This window comes from Lithobates pipiens, unplaced genomic scaffold, assembly GCF_037356315.1.
Source record: "Lithobates pipiens isolate NorthernLeopardFrog02 unplaced genomic scaffold, aLitPip1_a1.2 Scaffold_30, whole genome shotgun sequence".
Taxonomy (NCBI): domain Eukaryota; kingdom Metazoa; phylum Chordata; class Amphibia; order Anura; family Ranidae; genus Lithobates; species Lithobates pipiens.
In genome coordinates, this window is record NW_027507791.1 from 66,328,701 (window position 1) to 66,348,350 (window position 19,650).

General features: G+C 40.3%; 1 protein-coding gene across 1 annotated transcript in view; it reads right to left on the minus strand.

Annotated features, from left to right (window-relative positions):
- Positions 1-19,650, minus strand: part of PRKCH (protein kinase C eta) — a 297,109-nt gene that overhangs the window by 129,855 nt on the left and 147,604 nt on the right. The window contains exons 5-6 of the mRNA XM_077464376.1: positions 17,830-17,918; positions 13,919-14,048 (exon numbers count right to left, since the gene is read on the minus strand). Coding sequence (XP_077320502.1) covers positions 13,919-14,048; positions 17,830-17,918 — 219 coding nt within the window. The remainder of the gene's footprint in view (positions 1-13,918; positions 14,049-17,829; positions 17,919-19,650) is intronic.

A 19,650-nucleotide genomic window follows, 5' to 3' on the forward strand; every position in this document is an offset into this window, starting at 1 on the left:
CTATATACAGTGAAGGAAAAGGGTATTTGATCTCCTGCTGATTTTGTAAGTTTGCCCACTGACAAAGAAATGATCCGTCTACAATTTTAATGGTAGGTCTATTTTAACAGTGAGAGACAGAACAACAAAAATAGCCAGAAAAACACATTTCAAAAAAGTTATAAATTGTTTTGTATTTTAATGAGTGAAATAAATATTTGACCCCTTATCAATCAACAAGATTTTTGGCTCCCAGGTGTCTTCTATACAGGTAATGAGCTGAGATTAGGAGCACTCTCTTAAAGGAAGTGCTCTTAATCTCAGCTTGTCATCTTTATAAAAGACGCCTGTCCACAAAAGCAATCAATCAGATTCCAATCTCTCCACCATGGCCAAGATCAAAGAGCCATCCAAGACAAACAGCTGGGTGATAAAGGGTGACAACAGTTGGTGCGATTATTTGCAAATGGAAGAAACACAAAATAACTGTCAGTCTCACTCAGTCTGGGGCTCCATGCAAGATCTCACCTTGTGGAGTTTCAATGATCATGAGGATGGTGAGGAATCAGCGCCGAACTATACAGGAGAATCTTGTCAATAATCTCAAGGCAGCTGGGACCACAGTCACCAAGAAAACAATTGTCAACACTACACTGAGAAGGACTGAAATCCCGCAGTGGCCGCAAGGTCCCCCTGCTCAAGAAAGCACATGTACAGGCCTGTCTGAAATTTGCTAATGAACATCTTAATGATTCAGAGGAGAACTGGGTGAAAGTGTTATGGTCAGATAAGACCAAAATCAAGCTCTTTGGCATCAACTCAACTCGCCGTGTTTGGAGGAGGAATACAGCCTATGACCCCAAGAACACCATTCCCACCGTCAAACATGGAGGTGGAAACATTATGCTTTGTGGGGGGGTTTTCGACTAAGGGGACACGACAACTTCATTGCATAAAGGAACGATGGATGGGACCATGTACCGTCAAATCTTGGGTGAGAACCTCCTTCCCTCAACCAGGGAACTGAAAATGGGTCATGAATGGGTATTCCAGCATGACAATGACCCAAACCACACAGCCAAGGCAACAAAGGAGTGGCTCAAGAAGAAGCACATTAAGGTCCTGGAGTGGCCTAGCCAATCTCCAGACCTTTATTCCACAAAAAAAAATATGTGGAGGGAGCTGAAGGTTCAAGTTACCAAACATCAGACTTGAAACCTTAATGACTTGGAGAGGATCTGCAAAGAGAAGTGGGACAAAATCCCTCCTGAGATGTGTGCAAACCTGGTGGCCAACTACAAAAAACGTCTCACCTGATTGCCAACAAGGGTTTTGCCCCCAAGTACTAAGTCATGTTTGGCGTAGGGGTCACATACAGTACTTATTTCACTCATTCAAATCAATTTATAACTTTTTTTGAAATGCGTTTTTCAGGATTTTTTTGTTGTTATTCTGTCTCTCATTATTATAATAAACCTACCATTAAAAAATTATACGGATCATTTCTTTGTCAGTGGCCAAACGATCAAAATCGAAAAAAAAAAAAAAAATCAGCAGGGGATCAAATCATTTTTTCTCCACACTAAGTGCTGGGTGCCATGGTGATACCCATTTAAGGGGTGGGTCCATGTACCTACAATATTCTCTCAGTCTTCCAGGTTCAATGATGCATGCAATCATTTACCCGTAAGACTGAGGACATCTAGTGCAACTCCATCCAAACTTTTTTGGTTTTGGATAGATTATTGGATAAGGGTTAGATCATCTGCCAGGTTTTTGCCATCAATGTTCCCGGTTGGGATAATTCCCCTTCCAGAGATAATTCTACCACAAATGGCCAAAAACCATGACAGAGGTTCTGCTGTCCAAACTAGAAAAATTGTCCAGAGTTGACAAACTTTTACATATTCCACTTGGCCAGTTAAAACAGTTAATAAAAGAGTTCCTGAAAGATCAAACTGTGTTTGATTTGAATGTTTAAAACTCCCTTTGACTGAATCAATCCACCTAGTACTGCAATAGCAAAAAAAGAAAAAATGATTTGTAAAGTGGGGCCAATGTCTACCTTTGTTAGTATTCTAGTCCTGTGTCCCTCCCTATAGGGAACATTTCATCTCACTTCCTGTCCCAGTGACACAAAACAAGGAGAAAATAAATCTCCTCTATGGGGACACAAAAAGCATAAAAAAAAAAAAAAAAAAAAACATTCCAACTCTTCTGCATTCTATCCAAAACATAGGGGAAAAATGTAGACTGGGTGGACTTTAATGGGTATTTCTTAAAGCTGAACTCTGAGATAAGCAAATACTGTATGAACAACAGTCATGTGTATTCCGTATTGTAGTGTGAAATTTTGCCTCTGTGCAGGAGCTTCCTGTAACAAAGACCAGTCAGTGCTCCTCTCTCTCCTTGTGCAGGGTGACTGGTCTTGTCTCTGCCCCCTCCTGTACTCCTGTAGGGCTCCTCTTGCCTGCTGGGCCCCTCCCACAGCTTTGCTCTCTGCACAGGCTATGTACAGCACAGTGTCGATATCACTGATAATTTTACATGGCAATATCTGGGTTTGTAAATGCATTTGGTGCCTACAAGATGGATGTATATCCTGTGCTATGGTGTACTATTGAGGAATATATCTGTGTGATTGTTTTTGTGTTCGGAGTTTATTGTTAAGCCATACATGCAAAGGGTGATGTTATTATAGAATGACATTGTGTCCCAGGGTTTAGGCTTCATGAACACAGAACAATGAATACTTACTAAATCCTATAAATTGACGTCAAAACTTTTCTGAAAACCAAATCCAATTTCTGAGTACAACTGGCAATCCCGCAAGTATAATTTTCCATTGTGATTGAAAGAACATTTGGGCCGGTATTTCTTTGTGAGATACTGGAAGTTAAATCAATAAAAAAATAAAATAAGCAGCTTTGGGATTAGCCACTCAGCTGCCTTTCATAACAGACAATGATTACACTGATGACCAGTGTCTGCAATCATGGCTGAACCTCACAGTAATTTGGACTGTCTCTGTTATGCAATCCTGGCCTGAAATCTTTTTCTTAAAGACGTGGCAATCAGAATCTATTGTTTCAAGTACAGATGCCACTATTTTTCCAAAGGGTCACAACTATCACTGAGGGGGCTTCCCCTCACTTCAGAAAAATTTGCCCTCACTTCCTGTTGTGTGTCTGATACAGGAAGTAGACTTAAATCTCCTTAATGGGACACAGCAAATAAAAAAAAACAAAATGGATTCTTACACTTACTCCATCTGAAGCAACAAAAAAAAGGTTACACAGGTGTCGTGGCTGAGCCATATCACTGGAAGCTGTGTCACTCTTGGTGGAGTGGCTTCTACATAATATGTGTGGAACATAAGATATGAGCAAACCTATCTTTGAAAACTGGTTAACTGTTTTACAGATCTTTGGTATTAAAGGGAGTAATAAGTTGGGTCGTTGGGAGGAAAAGTGCCTCATTTTTGTTGTCGATGGATGGAATCATGCCCCATCGGTGGTGCCGGTGGATGGAATCATGCCCCATCTGTGGTGCCGGTGGATGGAATCATGCCCCATCGGTGGATGGAATCATGCCCCATCGGTGGTGTCGGTGGATGGAATCATGCCCCATCGGTGGTGTCAGTGGATGGCATTATGCCTCAAGGGCCAGATAAAGGCAATCATAGGGCCGCAGTTTGAAGACCACTGGGCTATATGAAGACTCAACTCTTTTAAAAGACTATTGTGAAAATCCTCCTTGCATGTGCTTGTGTCTTTAAGGTATTATACTGCATTACCTAACTAACCTAACCTAACTTGACCCAGCACTGTGCCCCTCTCTACCAGCTCTCATGGGCTTTGGTTAGACAGCGGGAGCCATTGGCTCCTACTGCTGTCAGTCAAATCCTGTGAAGAGGGAGTGGGATGGTTGTGGCCGGGCTGCGCTGTGTGTATGTGCGTCTATAATGGACGCAGGCAGAATGGCTTGAGATTGAGCCCACAGATTTGCCACAATAGAAAGCGGCTTCCTATGGTGGCACCCTGAGAAGGAGGAACCTGGGGTTGGGGCTACAGAAGAAAAAAATAGGTGTGGCTCTGTGAAATTCAACAGAACAGGTAAGTAGAATGTGTTAGCTATATTAAAAAAAGAATGTAACTTTACAATTTTATTGTGTGTGTGTGTGTGTGTGTGTGTGTGTGTGTGTGTGTGTATACAGTGCCTTGCGAAAGTATTCGGCCCCCTTGAACTTTTCAACCTTTTGCCACATTTCAGGTTTCAAACAAAGATATAAAATTTTATTTTTTTGTGAAGAATCACCAACAAGGGGGACACAATTGTGAAGTGGAACGAAATCTATTGGATAATTTAAACTTTTTTAGCAAATAAAAAACTGAAAAGTGGTGCGTGTAATATTATTCGGCCCCTTTACTTTCAGTGCAGCAAACTCACTCCAGAAGTTCAGCGAGGATCTCTGAATGATCCAATGTTGTCCTAAATGACTGATGGTGATAAATAGAATCCACCTGTGTGTAATCAAGTCTCTGTATAAATGCACCTGCTCTGTGATAGTCTCAGGGTTCTGTTGAAAGCGCAGAGAGCATCATGAAGACCAAGGAACACACCAGGTAGGTCCGTAATACTGTTGTGGAGAAGTTTAAAGCCGGATTTGGAAAAAGATTTCCCAAGCTTTAAACATCCCAAGGAGCACTGTGCAAGCGATCATTTTGAAATGGGAGTATCAGATCACTGCAAATATACCAAGACATGGCCGTCCCTCTAAACTTTCAGCTCAGACAAGGAGAAGACTGATCAGAGATGCAGCCAAGAGGCCCATGATCACTCTGGATGAACTGCAGAGAACTACAGCTGAGGTGGGAGAGTCTGTCCATAGGACAACAATCAGTCATACACTGCACAAATCTGGCCTATATGGAAGAGTGGCAAGAAGAAAGCCATTTCTCAAAGATATCCATAAAAAGTCTTGTCTAAAGTTTGCCACAAGCCACCTGGGAGACACACCAAACATGTGGAAGAAGGTGCTCTGGTCAGATGAAACCAAAATCAAACTTTTAGCCCACAATGCAAAACGATATGTTTGGCGTAAAAGCAACACAGCTCATCACCCTCAACACACCATCCCCACTGTCAAACATGGTGGTGGCAGCATCATGGTTTGGGCCTGCTTTTCTTCAGCAGGGACAGGGAAGATGGTTAAAATTGAGGGGAAGATGGATGCAGCCAAATACAGGACCATTCTGGATGAAAACCTGTTGGAGTCTGGAAAAGACCTGAAACTGGGACGGAGATTTATCTTCCAACAAGACAATGATCCCAAACATACAGCAAAATCTACAAAGGAATGGTTCACAAATAAACGTATCCAGGTTTTAGAATGGCCAAGTCAAAGTCCAGACCTGAATCCAATCGAGAATCTGTGGAAAGAGCTGAAAACTGCTGTTCACAAACGCTCTCCATCCAACCTCACTGAGCTCGAGCTGTTTTGCAAGGAAGAATGGGCAAGAATTTCAGTCTCTCGATGTGCAAAACTGATAGAGACATACCCCAAGCAACTTGCAGCTGTAATCGCAGCAAAAGGTGGCTCTACAAAGTATTAACGCAAGGGGGCCGAATAATTTTGCACGCCCCACTTTTCATTTTTTTATTAGTTAAAAAAGTTTCAAAAATCCAATAGATTTCGTTCCACTTCACAATTGTGTCCCACTTGTTGGTGATTCTTCACAAAAAATAAAAATTTTATATCTTTACGTTTGAAGCCTGAAATGTGGCAAAAGGTTGAAAAGTTCAAGGGGGCCGAATACTTTCGCAAGGCACTGTGTGTGTGTGTGTGTATATACACACATTATATATATATATATATATATATATATATATATATATATATATATATATATATATATATATATATATATATATATATATATATATGCACACACACACACATATATATATATATATATATATATATACACATACACATACACACACCTTCCTGATCAACCGTATCTTTATGGCCACCCACCTAATACTGGGTAGGTTCCCCTAATTTGCTTCCAAAACAGCCCTGACCTGTTGACGCATGGTCATCACTGGACCTCTGAAGGTATGCTGTGGTATCTGGCACCAAGCAGATCCTTCAAGTCCTATAAGGTGGTGGGGAGGTGGGGCCTCCGTGGATTAGACATGTTTACACCTTACATCCTACAGATGCTTAATTGATTTGAGATCTGGAGGATTTGGAGGCCAAGTCAACACCTCAAACTTGTGATCCTCAAACCATTCTTCCCCCATTATTGCAATGTGGTTTGGTGCATTAACCTGCTGAAAGAGGCCGCTGCCACCAGGGAATACCGTTTCCTTAAAGGGGTGTACTTGGTCAGCAATAGACGGATCAATGGAAATTATGAATTTAGAACAGCCGACAAGTACACCACAACCAATTATGAGAACAAATCGAATGCCAAGAGATAGACCACAAAATAGACCATATGTACGTAGAAATGTTCAAATAGATGATCAAAGAAGTTACCAACAAGAATTATATAGAGCGGAAAGCCCGACTACACCTAGGTATGACGTACCCACAAGAAATCGGTTTACCCCCCTGAGGGAGTACCCACATCCGCAGGATCAAAGAAATAGGTATACTCCTTCAAGGGAACATTCGCATTATACATATAGGCAAAACCGAGGAGATTATAGAGAAAATAGGCAAAACCGAGGAGATTATAGAGAAAATAGATATTCCCAACCGAGAAATCACAGGGATTATGGGGATTTTCCCAGGAATGGGCAACGAGACAGACCTCCAGGGAGATGGACTGCCAGACCTCCGTACAGGAATCCAAGATGGAGAGGACAAACAGGGTACAGGGGATCTCAAGGAGCTCCCTATGAAACAATGAACAGAGAGGGACAACTTCAAGAACACATGGAGTCGTGCCCCTCAGGGACACCATGGGAGGTCAACCCAGGAACAACTATGTGGAGACACAGGGAAGGAGAAAACGGACCAGGGGAAGTAGAGGAGGAAAGAAGAAACAAAAGAAGAAGAATTTAATTGGTAAAGGCATCTACAACCTAAGTGATACAAAGTTTGAGGATGAAGAGATAAGGATTCTGGATCTAGGGTTAAAATTCGCCCCAGAAAAGACATTAGACAAGTTTGAAGCGTTCATTGATCTAAAAAAGTTCATGAGGAAATTGAATATCAAGAAACATTTTGCCATAAACACGGGAGTGAACAGCAAAAAAGAATCTTTATACGTTCAGACTGATCTAAAAAACAAGTCTACTTTCAACCCAAATACCCCAGGCAATCAATGTATGGGGGCATTTAGCAAAATGGTGGAGGGTGACTTAAGACAATTAGAGAAGACGAATTATAGGAAATCTGCGAACATTTGGAAAACCATCAAAGCATTGGGAAAAAAGAAAAATGTAGTCATCAGACCAGCTGATAAGGGGGGTGGTTTGGTTATTTTGAACAAATCTGATTATTTAGAGGAAATGGAAAGGCTGTTAAATATTGAGAATACATATAAGAAGCTGAAAGGCAATCCTAAATACGAATATGAGAGAAAACTAGCTATGTTTGTGAAGAAGGGGAAAGAAATGGGAATTCTCAATGATGACGAGGCAGAGTATTTAATTTCTAATTCAACAAAAACCCCGGTGATGTATTATATGCCAAAAATTCATAAGAGGCTTATTAAGCCACCAGGGAGGCCTATAATTAGTGGAATAGATTCCATCTTCTCGCGTCTAGGAGAATATCTGGACAAATTCCTAAAACCCTTGGTTCAAAAAGGAAGGTCCTATCTGAAGGACAGCACACAATTGTTAAGAGAACTCCAAGATTTAGTAGACGTTGAAAAACTCCTGATGGTGACTATTGATGTTAATTCGCTGTACACAAGTATAATACAGCAGGATGGGCTACTGGGGGTTGAAAAGGCTTTATATGAGAATACAGATATGCGACAAGAACAAGTTGAATACATCATTGAAGGATTGGAGTTGGCAATGAGTTGCAATTACTTTTGGTACGATCAGAAATATTATGTTCAGACGAAGGGGGTTGCCATGGGAGCTCGCTATGCTCCCAGTGTGGCGAATCTCATGATGAACATGTGGGAGGAAGAGTATATCTATGGTGGAAATATACCTCAGTTGAGGTTCTACCGTAGATATATAGACGACCTCATCCTATTATGGGATGGTACCTCGGCGGATCTTGATGTATTCCTGAACAATCTCGATAACAACGTATATGGGTTGACCTTTACTGGCAAATATAGCGAAGATAGTGTTGATTATCTAGACCTCAAAATCTCCAAGAAAGATGGGATTTTTAGTACTAAGACCTTTTTCAAAACAACGGATAGAAACAGCTACATCCCGATTACCAGTTGTCACCACCCCAAGTGGAAAAACAACATTCCGAAGGGTCAGCTGCTAAGACTGAGAAGAAATTGTCACTCTACGGAAGATTACAATCGCCAAGCAGACTTGATCATAGAGAGATTTCAAGAGAAAGGATATAAGTCGGAACCCCTATTCCAACTAAAGAATAACATCGGAGGTTTAGAGAGGAAATCATTACTAGAGAAACAAAAGAAGAAAGAGGTAAAGAGGGAATTGGCATTTATTACTGGGTTTAGCACTCAATACAGAGATCTAGAAAAAATTATCAAGAAATATTGGCCTATACTTCAAGAAGACAAAATATTATCTAAAGTCCTCCCTAAAAAACCTCTTTTTGTATATAAAAGGGCTCCCACCCTACGTTCTTTCCTAGTACATAACGCTATTGACCCACCAAGACATATAAAAATATTCAACGATTTGAAGGGTTTCTATAGATGCCAGAAATGTCTTCCATGTAAAGTTAGCAAGAAACAACCGCGGAGAAAAGAAATGTTCAAAGCAAAGACAGATTATAAGGAGTACAGAATAAAAGAATTAATCACTTGTCGGAGCACACATGTAACATATGTTATAGAATGCCCATGTAATTTACAGTATGTGGGTAGGACCACACGTCCCCTTTTCGTTAGGATTAGGGAACATATCAACAATATTAAGAAAGGGTTTCCAAATCATAACCTTTCCCGTCATTTTGATGAATTCCATCAAAGAGACCCTTCTGGCTTAATATTCTATGGGATAGATTGCGTGAAAGGCAATTGGAGGGGAGGTAATAAAACCACCCTCATCTCGCAGAATGAAACCGCTTGGATATACAGGTTGGGGTCTCTGGTGCCGCGGGGCCTCAACCTGGATATAGACCTGAATTGTTTCATAGCCAACCCATAAGTTTTTTCTGTTTTTTGGTTTTTCTTTTCCTGAGGGGTGTTCCACATTATTGAGTGGTATGTGCCCCCTACTAATCAGTTATAGTCTTTATTTATATCTCTAATTCTTGACATTATGGTGAATGATGTTGTAGGATGTTGAGTAATGGTATTCTGTATCTTTGGGTTTTAGATACATTAATTCTGTTCGCTTGTTTCATTTTTCGCGACTGTTGTCGATTATTGGAGATTGATGGGTTCCATCTTCATCCTCGGTTCCTCCTCTGGGATTCCGATTAAAGTGCGTGGAGGCGCGCTTGTGCTTGCAAGAAAATGCGTGGACGTATCCATGTATATGCATATGCGAGTATGTGCATGCGTATGTATGTATACATTTTTGACATATAGATATGAGTATTGAGGGTTTAGATTTTGGTTCCCCTACTCTCTTTTATATATAAACAATTCTGTAGTTAAAAAATTTTTTGTGTAACATCTTTATTTCTGTTTCCCGTTTGCTACCCTGAGTCCATATGGTATGGAGAGAAGAAATACCAATTTGCATATATATAAAAAAATTTTTTGGTTGTATAATGGTTGGATTACAATATGATGTAGAAAGGAAATACTAACTAACCTGCGTATGGTTAGTTTTACTGCATAATAGCTGGATTGTATTGTGATTGTATTGTGATACATAGAGGTTTCCCCTTAAATAATTACCTTTCTCCTTAAATAATTAGTACTGTGATACATAGAGGTTTCTCCTTAAATAATTACTGTTTACAAATTCCCTTAGTTTTGATAAGTAAATGATTTCCTAGAAATTACTCCTAAATGGTGTTATTATTATTATTATTTTTAATATTGTTTTTTGTATAATATTTGTAAACAGTTATTATCATTTTTACTGCATAATAGCTGAATTGCAATGAGATAGATACAAGGTTTCCCTTTAAATATCCCTTAAATATTGAATCTCCTGGAGGTTATCCTTAAATGGCTGTGTTTTTACTTTAAATGTTTTTTTGATGTTTTTTAAAAAATGTTCATAAAACCATCAAGGGCCATTAAGGTTTATAAAGAAAGGAGTAGTAAAATTATTGCTGGATTCCCCCATGGGATAGATCACCTTTTGGGCTAATAGACCTGAATGGTGATTAAAAATGACAATTTGAAATTGTTTGTGAGACTGATTTCGTTTTAATATTGCCATATATGAGCTGGGCAATTTTACTTTTAGGTGTATAGAATATGCACCCAATGCCTTCTGAAACCTCAGGAGCGGGCGTGCGTTTTTTATTGGGTCGCATTGGGAGAATGCGGCCGTATTCGTTCGCTTTGTAGGGGGAGAGGATTGTTCATGTGTGTGAGCGGACTGCCATCTGTGCGGGAAGATTGCATGTTCGCTCGTACACCAAGTTTTTCCGCTGTTGCCTTATTGGTCCTTCTACCTGAGCAACGACCAATTAGATCATCCGGGATTTTTCTATTTAACATATGGGACGTGGGAGCGCAGCACCGCCGCTGAAGACGTCAATGACGAAACGCGTTCGACGGAGCTACGCTGATTACGTCACTTCCGGGTTGCCGTCGGTGGTTGGAACGCAGGTGGAGTGCAAACCGCGTATCCACCGTACGGCTTCCGAGGAGATATATTTTTTGAACACTACGCGATAAAGACTCTATCCCAGGGGGGAACACAGCTAAGACTCACCACCTTTACAGGATAAATTCCGGCAGGAGTACCCTAATTAAGGGGGTTCTTATTTCTATCCCGAATTTTTCATTTCCCTAGCAGGAGGTTTTTCTGGTTCCCCTGAGACAGAGATTACATCAGCGTTTGTTCTTCTAATAAGATATATTTATTTTTTATGGTATTTTCTGGAGCAATTCCGGAACATTTGGGGGGATTATTATATTAATCCCCTGGTGGACTGTGTTTCCACAGTGTATCTCAATATATGAGAGTTGTGGTTATATTCAGTATTTTTCATTTTTTGTTTTGTCCTTTTGTTTTTTACGGCTGTTTTTATATATTTTTATATTTTTTTTGCAAATAAATCAATTTTTATATGGTTTACACTATGGAGGCTCCCATTTTTTTCTTATGAGGATATTTGGAATCCATGTTGGAATATGTTCAGTCACCAATTATGAAGTAAAGACCCGGATATCCGGAGATTGATCTTAAAGGCGAACAACCCCTGCAGGGGTACATACTTCTGGTGAGTGGGGTTCCTGGTGGGGGAGCACAGAAGTCACGGTGAAGATTGCACAGGAAGCACTAAAGTCACTTTATGGAATTTTTTTCTGAATTTTTTCTGGATTTGCACTAATGAACATTTATTTGGGACTCATTTAATATATTTTTATATATATTTTTTCTTGTTATTTACCATATATTTTTATACATTTTTCTGCACTCTATTATGAATAAATTTTTTATTTTCAATTTAATTTTATTTTTATTTTTATTTCTATTTGTATTCTGTATTTTTCACATATTTATAAGGTTTTAGAGCATCTTTTTGGGTTTTCATCACTAGGGGTCGTATTATATTATCAAGTATCATATTAACCCCTTGTGTGTATAGATATACACATTTTTTATTTTGGGTTTGTCATGTTTTTTGGTTTCTGAGTGTTTGCACATTTTTTCACATTTAGTTATTGGGTATAGATTTTTGTCACCAAACACTGATATAGTGTACTTATGTAATTTCAGGTTTTTAGGTTTATTATTGACTGATACATTACATATATACTTTGTTACTAAACACTGGTGTAGTGTACTTATGGGATCTTAGGTCACTAGGTTTACTATTAAATGACAAATTTTATATATATGTTTGTATAGATGCGACTTGAGTTATAATCGCAGTAGGTCATACATGGAGTTTGGTACACGTGGGATCTTACTATTTTTTGGTTAAATTTTGGAGTTTTTTGGGATTGAGGTTGTTGCATTATACTCAGTGGGGAGTTTTCTGGCCTTTCAGCACTGTTTTTTGGCTTATTTCAGCACTGTTATGTTTCTGTGATGAATCACAGTTAGCATTAACAGTTTTTGACATCAGAATCTCCGTTGATTTGGAGACATATTATTTAATTTGTTTGATTATTAGTCCCTGATATTAGAATTTCAGTTCTTTAAACCAGTATTCCTGCTGTTTTGGAGACATATCACACATATTGTTTGCTATAACATTTTCTGGGTGCAGCTGTTTTTTCTGCATTTATTCCTGGATCCATTAGTATAAGGTTTAGGGAGGCTACTGGGTTCTTTGGATAAAAACCCTGGTTTTCACCTACATCTACCCTTTATGAGTCCAGATGGAATGAGAGCCTGGTTTTAGGCAGCGCCATTTCACCCCGGTTGCTATATTATATTATTTTCTTAAAAGAACCCCTATTAGGGGATTCCTTTTCTTCGGGGGGCAGCAGCCTACATAAAGTTTTACATACAGGTATACTAGACATATAGAGTATTCATAACTATCCGGATAAGGCTTGGGTTTATCTACTCCTGGTGGTGAATAGCGCGGTTCTTCCATTCCTATTGGTCAGCAATAGTGTTTACATAGGTGGCACATGTCATGTTACATCCACATGAATGACAGGACTCAAAGTTTCCCAGAACATTGCTCAAAGTATCACACTTCCCCCACTGGCTTGACTTCTTCCCATAATGCATCCTGGTGCCATCTCTACCCAGGTAAGTGACGCACACACACACCCGGCCATCTACATGATGTGAAAATAAAACCATGATTCATCAGACCAGGCCACCTTCTTCCATCGCTCAGTGGTCCAGTTTTAATGCTCACATGGCCATTGTAGGCACTCTTGGCTGTGGACACGGGTCAGCATGGCCACCCCGACTGGTCTGCAGATACACAGCCCCATACACAACAAACTGCAATGCCTATTTTTTACGCTTTCAACAAATCAACTTCAGGGACACCATGTTTACTTGCTGCTGCCATTTTTCTTTTAGCGTGATAATACACATTGGAGATACATAGCTGCACAGCAATTCGTCTTAGGGTAATTTTTGTCTTATGTGTACTTACTGCTTGCTTGCCAGAATGGTGTGAGCCTTATTACTCAAATTGGAATGCTCAGATCAACCACAACACTTGCAGATATTGGAGATTTATTCTGCACATGATTATAAATAATAACAATTCCTAACTATATCTTGCAGAATAATTGAAAATACTAGCAGCCTCGAGGACAGGATCCATACAGTATAAGGAGCGGTTTGATATTAAGGCCCATGATAACTATTTCATGGTGTGTGAGAGTGTGATAATTAAATTACAGTGTTAGAACTAGAAGACGGGTTCAGCAAACTAGGAGAATGTATGGAATCTCTACAGACAATATCTGGTCTGACTATGAAATACATCACTACAGGAAGAACAGAATTGAGGTTTCATTTTCAGCTGCAGACATGACCATAGGAAGCGGACTGATTGCTACAGGCAGCAAGTAATGTAGTTTCTAGCATACTTACTATACATTAGTCCACAAGATGCTTCAGTTAAAAGGCATAAAGCATTCAGTAATACTGTACATAAAAACAACAATCTGTCAAATAAATGTTGAGTGCCTCTTACTTTTACACTGTAGTCCTTGCTTCATCAACCCCCATAGGAGAGATCCACAATGGTCGCAGAATGTTGGCACTTTGTAATTGTGATCGCGGAACTTGTGTGGTAAATTGATCCCAAATCTTTGTTCAAAGATCTGATGATAGAAAAAAGATGTAAGCGACATTAAGGGAAAAACCTCAAAAGCAGATGACAGCTAAAGCGCTATCTGCATCTAAACTGGCCCCATTAAAGCAGAAAAAAAATCCTATAGTTTTAGTCATATCACTTACCTGTAATGAAGTATGTCCCACCTTGTGCTTGCAGCTGGATCCTGGAGAAATCTTCATTGCAAGGATGCCGTCCTCTTCCTGTCTATGAACTTCCAGCACGGCAATGGTTAACAGCTGCAGGTCTTCAGGCAGAACAATACAGATAGTTCATTCACAGATAAGGATGACCTCCGGCGTGTTCACACATCCCACGTGTAGAGCCCGCCAGGAAGGCGGCACTGCGCTGTGCTAATCACAGGCAGTGAGACATTTCCCGATCTCAGCAGCCGCGCATCGGGACGTTGTCTCACTGCCTGGGATTAGCGCAGTGTGGTGCTGACTTCCTTGCGGGCTCTGCACGTGGGGTGTGTGAACACGTCAGAGCTCATCTTTATTCACAGATTGCAGGGCATGTCCCCATCAGACCATTTTACTGCTTTTCTGTCTGAAGACCCGAAGCTCGTAATCATTGCAGTGCTGGAAGTTCAGAGACAGGAAGAGGATGGGGCATCCCTAATGTGAAGATATCACCAGGATCCAGCTGCCTGGACAACATGGGACATTACTCAGGGTGGGTAAATTCTGTGACTAAAGTTGTGTATTTTTTTTTAGCTAAACATCAGCTTTAGGGCCAGTTCCCACAAGGCGCAGTTCCATTCATTTCCGTGTGCTTTTTTTCTGCACCAAAAATGCATGCACAGTGTTTTCCATGTATTCCAATGGCTCTAGTTCACACCATGCAGTCAGTTTCTGGTCAGTTTCAATCAGAAAACTGACTGGTGCAGAAAAAAACAGAACTGCACGGAACTGCATCTGGTGTGAACTGGCCCTCAAACCACACAGGTAACCGAAGGGGCCTATTTACAAAAACTCAGTGCCCCCCCGTGCACTGCAGGACATTATTGGAAAGACTCTGCACCCTGGATTCGTAAAATATCAGCACGGTGTGGAGTGGATCTGCCAATGTTCTGCAATGTGTCCTCCCGCATGATGCTGCAGAGAACACTCATGGATAGGAGGACACCACTATCACATGACCTTAAACTGGTCATATGACATCATTTCTCCTCCTCTCGGCACACCATTCTTTAGCCAAGCAGTAAATAATGGTACTGCAGAACTAAAAACAATATAAATAGCTAAAAAAAAAAAATGATATATAGATCATTATATCTATAAATATACAGTATCTCACAAAAGTACACCCTCACATTTTTGTAACTATTTTATTATATCTTTTCATGTGACAACACTGAAGAAATTACACTTTGCTACCATGTAAAGTAGTGAGTGTACAGCTTGTATAACAGTGTAAATTTGCCGTCCCCTCAAAAAAACCTCGACATAGTCATTACCGTTTAAACCGCTGGCAACAAAAGTGAGTACACCCCTAAGTGAAAATGTCCAAATTGAGCCCAATTAGCCATTTCCCCTCCCTGGTGTCATGTGACTCATTAGTGTTACAAGGTCTCAGGTGTGAATGAGGAGCATGTGTGTTAAATTTGGTGTTTCTGCAGAGGTTGAAGGGGTGGGGGGTCAGCCTATCAGTGCTCAAACCATACGCCGCACACTGCATCAAATAGGTCGCAATGACTGTCATCCCAGAAGGAAGCCTCTTCTAAAAATGACGCACAAGAAAGCACTCAGTTTGCTGAAGACAAGCAGACTAAGGACATGGATTACTGGAACCATGTCCTGTGGTCTGATGAGACCAAGATAAGCTTATTTGGTGCAGATGGTGTCAAGCGTGTGTGACGGCAACCAGGTGAGGAGTACAAAGAGAATAGTGTCTTGCCTACAGTCAAGCATGGTGGTGGGAGTGTCATGGTCTGGGGTTGCATGAGTGCTGCCGGCACTGGGGAGCTACAGTTCATTGAGGGAACCATGAATGCCAACATGTACTGTGACATACTGAAACAGAGCATGATCCCCTCCCTTCGGTGACTGACCTGCAGGGCAGTATTCCAACATGATAACAACCCCAAATACACCTCCAAGACGACCACTGCCTTGCTAAAGAAGCCGAGGGTAAAGGTGATGGACTGGCCAAGCATTTCTCCAGACCTAAACCCTATTGAGCATCTGTGGGGCATCCTCAAACCGAAGCTGGAGGAGCGCAAGGTCTCTAATATCCACCAGCTTTGTGATGTCATCATGGAGGAGTGGAAGAGGACTCCATTGGCAACCTGTGAAGCTCCGGTGAACTCCATGCCCAATTTAAGTAATGCAATTCAAAAAGTGAAACTCATATAATTTATATAAATGCATTACACACAGTGACATGTTTGAAACATTTCTTTCTTTTAATTTTGAGGATTATGGCTTACAGGTAGTGAAAACCCAAAATCCAGTATCTCAGAAAATTAAATTATTACATAAGACCAATAAAAAAAGGATTTTTAATACAGAAATGTTGCCTTACTGAAAAGTATGTCCATGTACAGTATAGTATGCATGCAATACTTTGTCAGGGCTCCTTTTGTGTGAATTACTGCTCCAATGCAGCATGGCATGGAGGCGATCAGCCTGTGGCAACATTGAGGCGTTATGGAAGCCCAGGTTGCTGTGATAGCGGCCTTCAGCTCATCTGCAATGTTGAGTATGGAGTCTCATCTTCCTCTTGACAATACCCCACAGATTCTCTATGGGGTTTAGGTCAGGCGAGTTTTCTGGCCACTCAAGCAAAGTGATACCATGATCATTAAACCAGGTATTGGTATTTTTGGCAGTATGGGCAGGTGCAAAGTCCTGCTGGAAAATTAAATCGGCAATCAGCTTTATGCTGGTCAGCAGAGGGAAACATGCAGTATTTTAGAATTTCCTGGTAGAGGGCTGCGCTGAATTTGGACTTGATGAAAACACAGCGGACCAACACCAGCAGATGACATGGCTCCCCAAATCATCACTGCCTGTGGAAACTTCACACTGGATCTCATGCAACTTAGATTGTGCCTCTCCGCTCTTCCTCCAGACTCTGGGATCTTGATTTCCAAATGAAATGCAACATTTTCCACAGTCCATGATTATTTGGGTTGTCATGTCATCTGCTGGTGTTGGTCCACTGTGTTTTATTAAGTCCAAAGTCAGCGCAGCCTCTACCAGGAACTTCTAGAGCCCATCCTGCTTGAGTGCAAACTATACTGTACACGGACATGCTTTTCAGTAAGCCAACATTTCTGAATTAAAAATCTTTTTTTTTTTATTGGTTTTATGTAATATTCTAATTTTCGGAGATACAGATTTTTGGATTTTCACTAAGCCAGAATCATCAAAATTAAAAGAAAGAAATGCTTGAAATATATCACCATGTGTAATTTTATGAGATGTACGTGTGTGTGTGTATATATATATATATATATATATATATATATATATATATATATATATTACACATTAATTCCAAAACGATAATTATAACACAATCATAATAACAGGTAGGTGAAGCAATTACTGTGCCCCTTCAGTGAGCATATGAGCTGCAGAGGAAAGAACTAAATTACTAAACACTATAAAGAGTATCTAACTATAGATATAGGGGGGGATTTTTTGTTTAAAATATAAATTGTGATACTGACAGACAGGATGTGGTTGTGGAGAATGAGACGTACAGACCAGATTAGGCTGAAAAGTAAAAAAAATAAAGAAAAAGAAGCGTTTGTACGTCACCTTTTTTTCCACTTTAGCTGTGTTATTCATGCATGTACAGGCCGTCACTATCAGCTGGTGGCAGCGCTTATGAACCACACATGTACAGACTAGAAAAGAATACAAAAACAGGCATTTAAAACACCACTTCTATCCATTAACCACTACTTTTTAAATGTTTGTTATATACTGTAAAAAATATTACAAATCAACAAAATTACAAAGAAATAAATTTGGTAAATCGCATGTACAGGGGGTTGGCAGTCCTAAGCTCACAAAGGGTTACATTTAGAAAGCAGTAGTATAGCTTTTCCCATACTTACCAACATTAGGGTCCCAGATCCCAGGAAACTTAACTATGGTCTGCATTTTATTACCCCGCGCTCAACTTATGCCCACTATGAGTTGGTCCCACCCAGGCCCCATTTGAAAGCCTGAATCCCTGTAATATATGTCTTTTTGAGTTAATGGGCATCTGCAGTAAACCAAATTAGGTTGATGCCTTGATTCAAGACACTTCACTAGGGGAGGGAGGGTCAAGATGTAGGACTGCCTTGGCAAATCTAGAGCAGCTGGTATCTATGGCCTTACCATGGCCATTCCGCTGCTTTTAAAAGAAGAAGAAAAAAAACAATGTGCGTTCTAAATGTTCATGACTACTCTTTGGAACTCCAAAGCCAACAAAGCTCCATTTATTCATATGAAAAAAAATACTGGTAGTTGCAAAAGGAAGTTAGCTTAGTCACATGACCTTTCAAAGTAATGTGACCCTCCCTTCCATCCAGTGATGAAGGGTTCTCTGCAGGGTAATGCAGAGACAGACACTGCAGACTCCACACCGCAGCATTTTAGCAATGTCCAGCAGTTTGTTGTATCCGCACTCTGTTAATAAAATAGGCAACCAGAGGGATAGGTACCACACTGTAGCACTCAACATTTTAAAGCGTATCTGTCAAACCATGTTAACTCCAGAAACAAAAACCCCTAAAGTGACTATGTGTTTTGCCTCTGTAGAGCAAAGCAACAGAAAACAGCATATGCAGTACATATCTACAATACATGCACATTTTCCCATGTACAATCCCTTTAAAGACCCTGGAAGTACAATAAAAATATCCGTTGATATGTCAAAAATGCACTCCGCTCATACTTTTCTGTTTGGGCTGACAACAGTGTATTTTCTAGCTTGAAATTGTAATAAATTGTATCAGCCTGGCCCAGCTGTACTACACTACTGAATCCACATATTTTCCCACAGCATAGGGCTCAACAGCCTTGTGGTCCAATACAAGAAACAGGAGAGCTATAGACTCCTTGTAGTAATGTTTTAATGGTATATTTAATAGATTAAAAGAAATCAAATAAGATACCTTCATTGTTAGGGTTTACATACTCTCTTGTCCTCCTAACTGCACATGCTAACCTTCTCTTATAGGGGTAAAAAGAAATACCCAGTAGGGACTCCTTACAATTATGCACTATTGGGTGCTTTAGTGGCCAATCTCCAGGCCCCATGGTTGCTTTGTGAGGACAGGGGGAGAGTCATCAGCCCTGTATCAGCTCTAACCAGAGCAACTTGAAACTTACATGGGGCTCCCTTCTCTACACTCCAGACTAAAAAAGGTGATCAAGTAGAAAGCCTCAGAAAGGAGGTAGTTAAAGAGATGCTAAATTAGGGTAAAGTGACCGTATCTGTATAAAGCGCCCCCTCCACCCCCCCCACCCCCCAACTTCAGTGAATTAGAAACCTATAGACGCTTTCAGAATGTGGTAAGTAGTACTAGGAATGGTTCCCTCTAAGCAACTCTACAGTAAAGATTATAAACCCAGCTATGCCTATAA